The sequence below is a fragment of the Poecile atricapillus genome, chromosome 4, assembly GCF_030490865.1.
Source record: "Poecile atricapillus isolate bPoeAtr1 chromosome 4, bPoeAtr1.hap1, whole genome shotgun sequence".
Lineage (NCBI taxonomy): Eukaryota > Metazoa > Chordata > Aves > Passeriformes > Paridae > Poecile > Poecile atricapillus.
The window spans coordinates 8512844-8527686 of NC_081252.1; the positions used below are offsets into that span (position 1 = coordinate 8512844).

Genomic DNA, 14843 nt, shown 5'->3' on the forward strand with positions numbered 1-14843 from the left:
TTTTCGCTTTACTTAGAGAGAAACCATTCTTTGGCACTTTGGAATTGCTGAATTCCATTATTTGTGCAATAGTTCTTGGCAGTACATTACTTCCATTTAGTTTACAAACTGCAATAAGTTATTGGGTTATATACAACACATTTGAATTCTGGTAAAACACCATAAAAATAAGATTTACAGTGGTTTAATTTTACTCTGTTTCACCTCTCTACGTAGACTTGGAGGCTGTGGGCATAACTGTGACTCCTAATGAAATTCTGAAGGTTGGAGAATATTTATAATAACCTAACACTGAATTGTGATAAAAGACATAGGGAAAAGATACAACCATCTAAAAGGCTTGAAACAAAACATGAAATAGACATGGGTGAGCATTTGTCCATCACAGGTATTTTAACTCTGTTTAGCTGAACACAATCTCTAATGCTCTTCAGCTGGCTTTTGAAAATTTATTAACAGATACTGTTATGAGGGATTAAAGGCACATAATGATCCCTGATTTAAGAGCCAGATGGTTACTGAATCTGATAGGTCCCACTATTGAAAGCTGTTAGAAAGAAGTGAAAATTTAAAAGGTTTCAATATATCTCAAAAATTTAAAAAAATAAATCTGAATACTTCCTTCATAAGAAATGTACTGTTTTGAGAGGTCTAGGAAGGAACAGCTACTGATTTTGGTATCATCCCATATGGTATTTTGTCCATTCCTTCAGCTTACAGTATTTGCCTAATAGGACAACTCATCCAAAACCCCCATCATCATCATCAAAATGGAGATATTTGTCCATTTCAAGTGCAGCATGGCACTGCTGAAGGCTGCAGCAGCCCAACCTCAGTACTAACTAAAATTTCACACAAGTTATTTTTAGCATACTCTAATTTTTAGCACAGACACTAAGCATACCTATTTTGACAAAACATTAACTAAAAATCTTCTTTCCCCTCTCTCCTCACTTTTTGCCCATATAAACAATGAAAAAGATGAAGAAAACATCAACTGCTAAATAAAATTCACATTGAAATGGAGAGAGGCATAGTCAGGAGCATGGGTTTCCTGCAGGTTTGAGTAACCTGTGAGCTTTCACTTGTTCCTTCAGGCACCAAAGGGCATTTACCCCAGGCCTTGTCCAAGGGACAGACATTTGGAGTGCATTAAGCTTCCAGGGGGTATGTGTGCAAAACTCCAGTATGGAACAGTTATTAAAAAGGCTGCATGTTTGCTATTTCTGTGGTTTGTCAGAAAGGTCACTGTTTAAGATGTTTTCATTTAATGACAATGTGCCTCTATTCTTGTTAGTATTGTTTGTTTCTTTCATGTCCGTTCCTCCTCCTCAGTATCATTGTTTGTCCCTGTCCTGTGAAGTGTCTCGCTGTTCTGGTGCCGTGGGATTGGGAAGATGTTATAGATTTGTCTAACTTCTCACTCCACTGGTGGTTCATTTACAGAGGGGTGTTTCCACCGTAGCCACTTCTCTGAACTTACTGGGAAGATTTAGTCTGGAGCAGGGAAAAAGGAACCATCTTCATTTAGGCAGAGCTCCATTACTTCAGCAGATGAAGGCTTGTTACAGTTCCCAGAAATTCCTCATCAGATCACCACCTTCTCAGAACTTTCCCCCTAATCAAAGCCCCTACACTTGAATTCACACAGGTCTACAACAGCAGGAAATGGTAGCAGAATTATTCATCCCATGCAGAAAATACACCAAATACTAAACCAAACTCTCCATTAGCACATCTCCTGAACTGGCAGAAATAAGCAGCCCAGGCCACCAAAAATAATCCAACAAAGGACCTGAAAGCACAAATTCCAGCTGAAGTACAAGACAGTCAAATAGATCACCCATTTATTAAGCTTGCACAAACTGGAGGTGTGGGTGACTGCTCTTTTTCTCCATTATATGAGAATTCAAAGAGATGTTTCTTAGTTTGAGATGGGAAAGAATAGTATTGTGAGATGGAAACATCATACAAAGAAGCACACAAGCAACTTGGAAAAGATATCAGGAAACATTAACAGATGAGTTAACAGTAGCTAAATATTTATATTGCACGTTTCACAATTATCACAACAAACCTTTCTTTTTCCAGAAAAAAAATCTGGGTTAGGGGCTAGGACAGAGTATCCAATTTAATTGTTTCTCTTGGTATACCATGTTCCTTTAAAGGGGACAACACAGCCAAGTGGGCCCCTCTGCAGGGGAAAAGATGTGGTATCTTCATGTGTGAGCTACTGGGTGTGCTTAAGAGGGGAGAAGCAAACATCAAGGAGACACAGGCCCACAGCTCAGGCTCAGGAGATAGCTGAGAGCAGCAGAACAAGCCAGAAAACAGCCCCTGTGACAATGGGAAAAGTTCCCTGGGGACCACAATGAACTTGCAGTCTGCTTCAGCCCAGAAAGCCACAGAGCTGACTGAAAGCAAGACTGGAAGCAGGGACAAAGTGAGCAGCAGGGGATTTGTTTATAAACCCTTCCCCATGTCTAGTCTGCCTTTTCTCTCTCTCATCTCTGTTGCAAGAGGTTTGTCTGATGTAGGCTTTGTTCAAAGAAAACCTGAGGCTTGAGTTAAAAGCTCTTTGAGGGAAGAGCTCTGGACAGACCTACCTCAATGCTCTCATCAAAGATTTGTGTTCCTTAATGACAGAGGTATTTTGGTGTTTCATTTAATTATGATGACGAAGACTTGGCTGCTATGTGCAGCACAGAAGTGGAGGCTTTGTCAAGCTTTACCTCTTAGAGAAGGGTGAGTGGGTGCCAGCACCACAAGCTGTGCACTGGGGCACAGTCTGAGCTCAGAAGCAATTCCTGCCTCACTTGGAAATAAAGGCAGCAAGAGGTTCTGGTAAAAAGGATTTCCTAACTTTCCAGTCTTCCTCCACTTCTCCTGTGCTCCATCTGAACTAGGAGCTGCTGATCAAAAGCTCTGGGCAGAGTCTCCTACAAAGCCTGTCCTGAACGCTAGACTGAGTTGTTATACAATCAGCTGTGGTGCCACTCGGGCAAGGCCAGAGCACAGCGATCAAACAGCCCCAAAACACAACGAGAAAAGGGCCTTTGTCAGTACCAACAGGGAACCTGTGACTACCCAGGATCCAGAAACACTTGTGTCTTACTTCACCCCACTGCTCCCACCAAAGCAGCCTTTTCTCCATGTCCCTTAGCCTGTTCCACCCACTCTGGAGAGGGCATGAGCCCAATTACCCGGCACTCGGCAGCCAGCAATTACAGAGGGAGCAGAGCCCCTGCATTGTCCATGCCCTGTCAGGCAGCATCTGCCTGCCAAGCGTGCTGCAGCAGCCTTTGTCACCGTGCTGTCCCCCCGGCAGCCAGCTGCACAGCTTGAACGAGAGCGGGAGAGAACAGAAGGAAGCCATTAGAGGTTGGGAGCAGTTGCCCAACATGGCTCAAAGAGGGATCTGAGGAAACATAATGGAATCACTCATGAGCAACTGTCCGTCCGGTCCACATCTGCAGGCGGTCTGCAGCTGCTCTGCTCTCAGCACGGACCACACCAGCTCTCCAGAACAGCACCCTCTCTGCATTAGCTTCGTGTACCTGCCCACTAGTTTTAAATGTGTCAAACATTTAAAAAAAAAAAAAAACCCAAACAAAACTCGTGGTCTGTGAGAGAGTGGCCATGAAGAACCGGTATGCGGGAAAACAAAAGCTAGGAGGAAGAACAATGCCTCCCTGTTGAACGACAAATGGAGATAGTTGGCTCCAGCTTTTAATTGCAACACCATGCCAAGCAACTTGAAGTAAATGTATTTTGGTGTTTATTTCCCATTCAGCTCCCCAGTTGTGCGATGGGAAATGGAGGAGAATGAGCGCAGTAATAATGATCGGGGCAGGACTGCAGCTGGCTCAGGCATGGGTGCGTGGGAGGAAAAACATCAAGAGTGCCCACAGCCTGCGGGTGAGCCCTGCCTGTGCTCAGCAGGGGCCCTCATCCCTGTGTCCTCAGAGAATTAACTCATTTCCCAGGACACAGGAGGTAAGTCCTGATTCCACTAATGAGCAAAATAAGAGCCACAGTTAACTGCCTGAGACACCCTCCCTCATGCTCTCTGCCTTTGAGATGTAACATCCTTTTAACAGCCATTTCAAATACTCTAGTAACAACACTTCCACCTGCCCCTTTCCAGTTTTCTTGGCTGTAGATAGGATCAGTAAGGGAAGTCTTCAGAAGAAAGAGGATCTCTTTTTAAAGTGACAGATAAACATGTTCTTAACAGTTCATCAAGGCGTACTTCAACTCTGCACAGTTTTCAGCGGGCAGAAATCAAATTGTGAATCAGTTGACTTTCCAAAATACGCAAAGACTGCAAGATCAGATGCCAGCTGTACTTTCATTATTCACTTGTGCCTATTTTGAAATAGACAAGTCCCTTTTTCGGTTGGACAAATTGTGCTGGGAAGTAACAGCTAGCTGCTTTCACAAAACCTGCCAGTGTAACTGGGTCACTTAAACTTCCATTTATAAACATTTCTCTCTAAAAGAAAGGGTTTAGAAAAAGGAGGGAAGATGCTCCCCACAGCCAGGTATCAGCAGTGATTGTCTAGGCAGGCTGAGGATTATGATTACTATAACCAGTGATGGGGACTCCAGAGAAGTGATAAAAGCATTCTTCCAAAGTAGGCTTTGGAACCATAACACACATGAAATGAAGTAAGAATTTGTCTCCCTGGCAGGATTAATACCACAAGTTTATAAACCAGTCTAAACACTTATTTAGAAGACTAAACCATCCCTGAATTGTGTCAGTTGCTGTCGTAGCCTTTCATGGATTCACTGAAACTCTAAAGGGACTCTGAAATCCATGGAGCACCTCAAGACAACCAAAGAAAGGCTCTTCTCACTAACACAGAGCTACTGGGGAAAAGGTTTAATATGGAAATGATGTGAAAAACTCAGCTTCTCCTCTACATCTAGGATTAAATTACACAGCCAGAAACAGCTGCTGCAGCTCAACAGGAAAATCCAACATTTGGAAAACAGTGGCTTGAAAAGGCAGGGAGTGGGGAAGTCAATATTTACAACACACTCATTTCTACTTAACAGTTAAAGAAATCAGGAGGAAGAGTGGATGGGACTAAAATAATTTACTTCACAAAATATCTCAGTTTTAGTTCTCTGTCCTTCTTTCCTCTGAAATAATGTGCAATTCCATGTGTGGAACAGCACAGGTAAAATCAGTATTAATCAGGAATTACATTAAACCACTGAATACCAGAATCATATCATTTTATAATCCAGACTCTCTGATCTTTTCCCCCATCCAAAAAATCCCTACTTTGAAAATTAGCAGGATAATTTCTTAACTTCCATTCTAGAAGCAAAGCAAGCCACAACACCGTGTCCCCTTTGTGGTGTTACTCCCACCTTACAACTAGATTTCACAGAGTCAGACGATCTCTTCACTACCACACTTGCTAGGCTTAGAAAAAGGATTTTAACACAAATAAAACAAGAATTCAGGTCTCTTTGCAAGGTATGCATTATAAGATTAATACTTAATAACCCTGTCAGCGTTTATTTAAGCTAAGGCATTGGAGCAGAAATTTACAGTCATTTTAGCTGCCTGTTGCTACAAACACACATTTCTCTAAATCGAGGGAAACAATTAAGCAAGTGACTGCTTACATCTAGCAGGCAATACCCTACATGAATATCCAAACCCAAAATTAAGACACAGCCATAGCATGTATCAATGCAGCAATAAACCCCTCAAAAACCAGCAATTCATTTTTTCCTCTCTATCAGCCTTTCAGCAGCTTTGCCATTCTATTATCCATACACATTTGGGATAAGAAGCATTTATTCCTTGTTTGCCCAGAGAACAAAAGAATAATTCTTTTGTTTGCATTCTGAAGTAAGACATCATAGCTTAAGTTAAACTTCTTATGCACAAGGTTAGCAGACCTCAGGAGACCTCATACAAGGAAATAGGCTTTTTTCACACTTTTCAGACAAAAGGAGAGACAAAGAGGGAAAAAGGTGTTTTAATAGGGCCACACTTTCTAAGCCCTCACAAACAACTGCATGAAATACCAACATCACGATACAAAATCGAGTAACTCTCTCTGGCAGAGTTAAAGCATAAAAACAAAGCCTCTGAAGGCCTGAACATTCTCTTTTTACTCAAAAACAGACTTAAAGAAGCAGAGACAGACTGACCCACCTACCTCTAGGAGCACACTGCTATCCTCCATCCTCCTGTGGCAGGGGAAGGCAAGGAATCTTCCATAGTTGCTGTGCAGAGGTTTGTTAAGGGAAGCAGGACCACCTGGCCCCAGTGGTGAAGCTGTTAATGAAGCCCAGCTACATCCTCCCAGGCTCTGGGTGATATTTCCCTGAGGAATTGGATTGCATTTTGTGTCACTGCTCAAATCACTGGAAGTGGGGTAAAAGCAGATGGAAAAAGCTGCCTTCTTTGGAGCGGATTTATTTTGCACCCATATTGCCATAAAAAAAAAAAAAGTCCATGTAAGAGGGAAAACCAGCAAAGAAAGGCATTTCTGCAAGGTTTTCCTCAGATTTCTATGGCTTCAGTTTACTGATATGCCACAGCCCTGTGGTTTTTAACACAATCAGTTTTATTTGTCTCCCAGAAGAGGAAGAGAAATTGCTCTGAGCTTGTTTATTGGGCAAAACTGTGCATCTTATTCTCCTGCACCTTCTATACAGAAGTGTTGGAAAGGAAACCAGCAGCAAGAAGTAAGAGACAAAAAAAAAAAAAAAGTGTGTAATAGTCAGGAATAAAAAAATCATATTCCTCTAGCCTCTTAACATCACTGGAATGCCAGGACACCTTTTAAGTAATAGCAAACATTATCAAATGGAAGAGGACATTTAAAAAAATTGGAATTTCAATGAACAGATGCAGAACTGAGAACATGAGTTACCAGCTGTGCTGTTCACATCTGGGACAATCCCAGTCAGACCAGATTCACATATTGCCACAAAACTGAGGGCTGATCTCTGCTGTCACAAAGGTTTCTGAATAGGTTTCCAAGCAAAGAGAAAGAGGAGAGTTCAGGGTTCCTGGTACACATTTCCCCAGCATGGCTTATGTACTGAATTAAATAAAATGCATTTTCACATAACTGAGTGTATCCAAACGTGGTAACCCAAACCCTGACTTGTCAAAGGACTTTGAGCAACCACAACTATTGTGTTTTTTTGCCAAGTGCTAAGGTAAACGCTTGCTGCTCAAAATAAGGATTTGCTTTTTCCCTGTTATGTTACCAGTCTTAAAATTGCTGCTTAAAACCCAAAGAAATATGGCTCTGAGTCCCATCTGTTGTTGTTACTAGTGGAGTTATTGAAATGTTTGTGTACATCACTGATGGATTTATTCTGCAGCTTTGCCACTATCATAACCTTTTGTTCTATAACTCATGGACAATTTTGGGCTCTCTGAAGTTCCCATGGTAAGGCAGCTGCCACATTTGCCAGTGAGTAAAGGAGTAAAACTAAGTAAGCCCCCTTTGACTGATGAAGGTGTTGAAGATCATCTTGCTGTGGCTTTGCAATGGCTCAGTGACTCTTTAGCAGCTTTGAAATAAACTTCATCTCTAGAGAACTTCTCTGTTACAGTCCTGCAATAGATGAGCCTTAAGGAGGTGCTGCCACCCCTGTGAGCCACCTCTGCTGCTTTCCTAAAGCCCTGTATGTTCCTCAGCTGCAAATTCCAGCGTGGCATTCTGTCCCAAAGGGACACATACCATCAGTATGAATACTGAACTCCATCTAACCTTCTATTTCCCAGCTTAACTTTCTATTTTAATTAACTCGCCAGCTTTGTGTTTAAAAAAAAAGCCCCTATGTATATTTTTATGTATATTTATATATGTATGTGATATTCTGGGGTTTTTTGACCTTATACACCAGGTATTCATCTATTGCATTCTTTTTTAATTCTTTTCATATCTGTTTCCATGTTGCCCATGTTATGACTTCTTACATGGGCTCTCTGCTTTCACACTCACTCTGGAGCCTTCCCAGCAGGTGAGACCGATTTTATTTTAACACCTGCTTCAGTCACCTCTCAGTTAAGCTTATATTTGCACTGTATAAAACAGTGCCTTTATTTTGACTCTATCCTTCAAAGAACAGCCTCAGATCATTAAGACCTGAATACTAATGTGATGATTAGTAGATATAGCATTAGTATGGTCTCAGTTTCATCCAGAAGAATAAACAGAGCTGGCTGTTCAGGAAGAGAAGAATTCCAATGGGAAATAAAGACAACTCTTGTGACATTTTTCTTCGAAATCAGCGTGCTCAGAAATAGAAGCTGCACACATCTTGGGGAGTTTTTTTAATTTTGTGACATGCTGCAAACATAAGGGGTTAGCAGGCAGGAAAGCCAAGTGAACTGGGTGAGTATCCAAACTCAGAGAAATCTGGCTGCAGGGAACAAGCAGAGCTGGAATTGTGGTAAAACATGTGTTTTGAAGTAAACATACTAGGCCAGTGGAAGAGGTACTGATCCCCACACTACTGGCAGCAGTAAAGAGAGAAATGCTTAAAAATTTGTCTTTAGCTGAAGGATTCGGTAGCTTTCCAGACTATGAAATATAGGGAAAGCATCTCCCTGGCAACCAGTGATCTAACCTTGGGACCAGTGTCCTGTTCTTGAGGATTCCCAGCTGGAGTCACCTACTGCTCCTGGACACCCTGGAATGGTAATCCAGCAAGTGTGTGCTTCTGCCTTCCTTTAAGGAATCAGAGAGATCTGAATAGTCTCCAGAGAAATCTGAATTCCCATTATTCCATTTGTTATATAACCACATTAAACACAGTAGGTGTCTTCTGATCAATCTTCATATGGTACCTATTTTCTTTCGGGGTTGAGGGGGGAGAATCACAACAAATTTGGCACATGGAATGGCACAGGAGCTTGTGCAGACACAAAACCCTACTGTCACCCGCCAATCTGCAACCTGCAACGTGCTGGGGGCAGCAGAAAGGAAAATGTGAGGAGCTCAACACTGTGGGGCCAAGGAAAACTGGAGCTCACCTCTGCAGGGAAGGACAGGAAGATCAAAACTTCTGGTTTTCCCTGTCAGCAGCATAAGAGGAACCTGCTTTCAGGCTTTATATGGATTTTGGTCCCTTTCCCTCCTACCCTCACTGCTTCAAATGGGGCTGGTCTAGCTGCTTCTCTGAGGAGTGTTTTCTATTAAGCAGCTCTCTATAGGCTCTTGAGTCAATGGAGGTGATGTGGAAAAACAAAGAAGACAATTTAGAAAATATGATATCTAGAAATACACTATCTTAAAGAAATCTACACCATGGAAATTATTGCAAATTAAATGAAACTATCCTGGGTTTTGGTAGCACTTCCATTCTTGTCAATGGAAAAAATACAATCTTTTTAGCTTATTACTGCTGTGGTCAGACCCAGCAGCACCCAGAAAGCAAATGCTTCCAATGACAATCTGACAAAAAATAACAAAAGACCATACAAAAGACTCCCATGGCCTCTCTAACTCAGGCTCCAAGCCACGATGAAACAGCAAAACTGAATTCAGTTTAAGTTTCAGCATGTCTCTTTCATCCCCACGTCTGTCTGCCCACTTAGAATGTCAAAAAAAATCCCAACAAAAAGTCAGCAATATATAATCTAATATTTTTAATTTTATGTACAGGAATATAACGTTATGGCAACTTTGTACATGAAATACATACAGTATTTAAACAAGAAAATCAGCTAGGTAAGAATTTACATTAGCAATGAAACTGCTTCATGTGCAGCCCAGTTAATACTTAGTTTAGATCTGTATTTTATTGGGGGGAGATTTTAATAGTTTACAATCATAGAAACATAAACATTTAAAACAAGACTCTATAAAATAATTTACAGAAACCCTACCATCTACACTGAGAGAAGGGGCATATGTCTGTGAGTTGTGTGTGTGAGTAACAAGGTGGACAAATGATGTACCTCAGCCTTTTAAAATATAAAATAATTTAGAAGCAGTTCATGCAATATGGAAGCAAAGGCGTGCCAGTTCCTCCGAGGTTTTCTGCTGCCTTGGACATCTACTGAGCATCACATGTGGGTCACTGGACTCGTGGTAACACCGCTGCCAGCTGCTACCAGGCAGCACCAGCCTCAGCTCCTCCAGACAATGACTTATGTAAACATAAATATACAAGTTGATATCTTTTCTACACAGTACAAATACAGGTCACAACTTCTCAGCTGTGCAAGTAGTCAATCCCTATACTCGGAAGCAGGATAACGCTCAGTCCGGAGTTCCCTGTGTTCCTCTGTCCAGGGGCACTAACAGAACTTCCTTGTTTTCACCAGTTTGCTCTGGTATTTCACCGAGTGCCCGCCGTGCCCTATCACGTAAACATCCAGCAGGTAGGACTTGCCGGGCTGCAGGCCTCTGATTGTCTCTGTGGTCACTGCTTTCTGGATGTTCTGGCTGTGGAAGTATTTACAGAGAACCTTTTCCGACTTCTTCCTCGTGTCTGGACCCAAGCACTGGTTCTGCTCTCTTTTCTTCTGCTCTTCGTTGTAATTGTCATCCACTTCCCTCTTGTAGATGCAGAATTTGTTCCTCTCCTGCGTGCCCAGCCACGCCACCGTGACCGAGGAACACGTGCGGAGCTTGTCGAAGGCTTTGATCCGCGTATCTTCGGGAAGGGAAGGGAATGACTGCTTGTTAGGCCTCGTTGTGGCCAGGATCTTCAGCATGGAAGCGCCTTTCTTGCTGCCCTTCAGCCTGATAAGGTATTTAGCTTTTGCTTTCCCCCGGAGCTGGAACTGCCGCACGCCCTCCACGCTTTGAGACAAGAGAAGTTTTCCATCCCTCCTAACTTGGATCTGAACAGCATCCAGGCAGGAGTGAACGGAAAAAGTGACTTTTTGGTGAGATGAAACAGGGGCAAAACGTAGAAATTTGACTCCCTTTCTTTTGATGAACACATCTGTAACTTTGCCATCCTTCAGCTCGATTGTCTTCTGCTTCGCCTCCTCCTTGGTCCTGGCAAAGGTGCCGACATAGGCGGTGCTCATGTTGGTGTTGGTGTTCACTGCAAACATGTCAAAGTAGTACTGCGTGTCTGGCTTCAGGTCAGACACGGTGAAGATGTTCTTATTCCCAATGCAGACTCTATGCAGGTCAACTCTCGGCTTTGGGGATGTTTGCCGGCCAAACTTGGACGATTTTAGGAAACCACGTTCTTTGCCAGAGTTGCTGTCTGCAGGGAAGCCAAAATGGGCAAAGTCAAAGGGACTGAAATCCAGGCCCGGCTTTGGAGCCATCATGAAGGCGTCGTCAGAGCTGAGCTTGGCTTCGACAGCACAGAGGCTTTTGAAGTTGTGCTCTTTGTTGATGACTATGCAGTACTGGATGGGCTGTCTCAGCAAGGAGGCCGTGGGGCTTGGTTTCCATGCCAGCGTCACCGTTGTGCGTCCCAGGGAGGTGACATCCACTCTGGGATCGTAAGGTAGCTCGGGATAAGGCTGGTCTGACTCTGGAGTGGTGGTTGCATACACTTTAAAATGGGTGTCTTTCTCTGTGGACAGCAGATCCAGCTGGTACAGCCCAGATGGGGAACTGGAGGACACAAAGTACTCCACATCGTTGCCTTTGTAGGAGAAGAGCTCCGTGCCTTCCTCATTGGTAATCTGCTGTTTCTGTTGCTCAAGGGGCTCTGGGTCACCTGGAATATGAGCAAAAGGAAACATTTGTACAGACACACTCTGCAAATGTGAGAAAACAGAGCTCTAACAGGCACATTGATAAAATACAAACGTGAGATGGAAGGTTTTGTCCTCTGAGGAAGATGTAATTGATCAACAATTGTGTCAAATCAGAGAGGAAAACTGGTTTGGCACTCGGGTTAAACCCAAACACAACAGAAATTCCACCGGACAAGCATTAATGGAGTTTCATGAGTGGTAGCTAACACCTTCCACTGGAGTGTCAGGCATCACACTTGGAGCTGCCATGCAGTTTTCCCCAGAGGAAACTCACTTACCTGCCTGTTCCACCTGGATGTGGACCCTTGGCTTTGGCCATCTGAGTCACACTAAAATTTTGTTGCTAAACACGGTGGGGACCAGTGGCCATACCATGTGGTGTGTGACAGCTCAGCACACATGTCAGAGGTTCTGGCAGCCCTTTTCTCTCCTGAGCAGCAGCTGCAGGGCTCCGTGTCTGGGGGTGAGCCCTCCAAGGGGTGAGCTCAGTCCTGCTGCAGTGCCAGCCCTGTCTCTCCAGTTCTTATCTTGTGTAAACACCTCACAGCAAAGCCCCCATCCAACTGATGGCTCTGGGCTAACACAGTTTGCTCTGGCAGCATCCAGACCCCTGTGACTGTAACCTCAGCTTTTACTTTGTAGTCCTTTTCCTTTTCATGTTGCTGCCTGTTGTCAGTCTCCTGCCCTGGTAGACAGAAACAGCAGGAGATGATAAAGACAGCCCTGCTGTGAGACTCAGTGTTTGAGGAACCCAAAATCCAGGAGAAAAGCAGAGAAGGGGACAGGGGAAGTCTCTGATGGTTTGTTACCTGATCCTTCCCCGCTGGCTTCCTCTGGGAGCTCCTGCACACTCAGTTTCCACTCCAGAGGGGCATCACACGGTGTCACTGTCACTGCTAAGGGAGTGTTGTCCTCTTCAACCACGAAGAAATACCTAGAGGGAGGTTAAACAGACCCATGTGTCAGGAACCCCTGACAGCAGCCAGCTGGCAGGGATTGACTTGACAGCACCAGGGATGGTCTTGGTGGGGCCACAGAGTCAAAAGTGTTACCAGCAGGCAGAGGGAGAATGGAAATGGAAATGGAAATGGAAATGGAAATGGAAATGGAAATGGAAATGGAAATGGAGGGCAGAGCTAGGGAGGAGAGTTCACACTTGTGTGTCAAGGCAGAGCAGAGGGGTTCCTGGCCTCCTGCCCTCCCCTCCACCAGCTTTACTTACCCTATACTACCTAGATACAAATAATCACAGAGATATAAATGAGGGAAAGGGGATCTCTCCTGGAATGTGCTCTTCCAAGCAGGACACACATTTTACATTGTATCCAGGCAAGCACACAGAGGTACACATACACCCAGCTGCCCTCCCACAGCCCTCCAGGCACCACACATCACCCACTGTAAAATGTTCCTCAGTAATGAGGGCTGGAGGAGGTGTGTGATATGAGGCAAAGCAGCTCTTCCCTGAACTCTCTGGAGCCTCAGGTTCTCCCCCAGCCTAACTCTCAGTATTTTCTGACCCATAGGGTGGAGTTTGGGAAGTGGGGAGTTCAGACCAGGCTGCCTTATCCTGCTTCTTTAAAGCACAGGAGGGAACAGTGAAGAGGGACAAGTGTGGTGGGTCAAGCCTGTAGTTTCTAATTTCCTTCCCGCTCCCATTGCCTCCGGACAGGGACAGTGGCCCCACTTCAGGGAAATTCTGCAGTCTGGGGGAGCTCTGGGCTTATCTCATAAATCAAATAAATTGGGCAGACCCTCAGCTGGGGAGGCCAGATCAGGATGGAGGCTCACATATTTACTTCACCAAACAGAACACTGGCATTTGTGTTTTTCTGGTTGGGATCCAATTTTTATCTCAAAGCACCCAGCAACCAGAGCTGCTGTCTTCAAAATTCGGCTTCCTCACTTGGGCCAGGCAGAAATACCTTTTGGGGGTGTCTCGGAAGAGGTAGCTGCTGATTTCCGCTCCGTCGGGGATGACTGACGAGTCGTGGAAAAACGCCTTGTCCCGGATCTGCATCTGGAAGAGCTCCTCATCCCTGGTGGGCAACTTCTGGGGCCTGGAGCCGAGCGGCAGCAGCAGCAGCAGCAGTAGCAGGAGCATCCTGCAGCAACGACAGGGAGTGCCACCTCAGGAGGGGCACCACGCACAGCTGGTCTGTGCTGGAACGTGGGCACACCAACAAGAACCTCACGGGAGCTTTGTGCTGTGCAGGAACCTTCACTGCCACGCAAAGACCAGGAAAACTCACGGTAAGGACTCAGCTCTCACTGTCACAGCGCTCAGATAAAGGGTGTCACCGAGATTTACCCATCCTGAACTATGACTGCTTGCAAATTGGAATTGCTACCAAAGAGCAAAAGGCTTCCACATGCTTGGGTGAGTTACACTTTGATGTTTTGCCACAGCAGAAACGGAGCTCGCTGGCTTTGGGAGCTCCAGAGCAGACAGAGGGGACATCGATTTTGCTTCCCCTAAGAGATTTTGGTTGGGCTTCCAACAATCCTCTGGAAAGTAAATATTTCCAGTGAAACTGTTCTTTACAAAAATAGCGAATTAGGAAAACATGTGACACAAACCCACACATATTCAAAGCACATTGGTATTAGCATGCAATTCAGCAGGGCTTAGTCCTCAAGCCTGATGGGAATTGCAAAACACAAAAGCAAAGAATCCTTTACAAATTAGGCATAATAATTCATAATCTCAGCCTTTCATTATTATGTCTATAACTAGGTCAGAAATGACTACCCTAACAGATACAGTGGGACAGGCTGGAAATCTCCTTTCAAGTACAGTAGATGATCTCATATATAATGGCTCTGGGATGGGGGGAAAGGGGAAACAGCCCATTTATGTACAAGTGTATCAAGTTTAAATTGTTAAAGGATAACCATTTTTAATTAGGAGAGAAAAAAAAAAGAAAAACCAAACCAAAAACCAAAAACCATTTAGGCCATTACCCAAACTGTGTTAGCACTGATTTTGGGGAGAAACCTGGTAAAAAGCTGAGCTGGCAAGAACAGTTTTATCTTGTCCCTTGGCTGAGTGTGCAGTCATGCACTGCTCTGGGTACTGCACTGTGAAGTAATTACTACTTTACAGCAAACTCTT

At 44.1% G+C, this 14843-nt stretch overlaps 1 protein-coding gene across 1 annotated transcript; it reads right to left on the minus strand.

The window, feature by feature from the left end:
* Positions 1–9628: 9628 nt before the first annotated feature.
* Positions 9629–14078, minus strand: NDNF (neuron derived neurotrophic factor). Its single transcript, XM_058839024.1, has 3 exons — positions 13654–14078; positions 12538–12662; positions 9629–11688 (listed from the first exon to the last, which is right to left on the minus strand). Exons 1-3 carry the CDS (start codon positions 13830–13832, stop codon positions 10298–10300), a joined length of 1695 nt encoding a protein of 564 aa, XP_058695007.1. The 5' UTR covers positions 13833–14078; the 3' UTR covers positions 9629–10297.
* Between the last annotated feature and the right edge of the window lie 765 nt (positions 14079–14843).

What these genes read in the sequence shown, in the direction of transcription:
- NDNF (XM_058839024.1), bottom strand. Translation starts at nt 13,832, where the DNA reads ATGCTCCTGCTACTGCTGCTGCTGCTGCTGCCGCTCGGCTCCAGGCCC. An exon ending in TTCCGAGACACCCCCAAAAG is followed by an intron (nt 12,663 to 13,653) that starts GTATTTCTGCCT and finishes ACCTCCCTCTAG; the next exon opens with GTATTTCTTCGTGGTTGAAG. An exon ending in AGCCAGCGGGGAAGGATCAG is followed by an intron (nt 11,689 to 12,537) that starts GTAACAAACCAT and finishes CTCATATTCCAG; the next exon opens with GTGACCCAGAGCCCCTTGAG.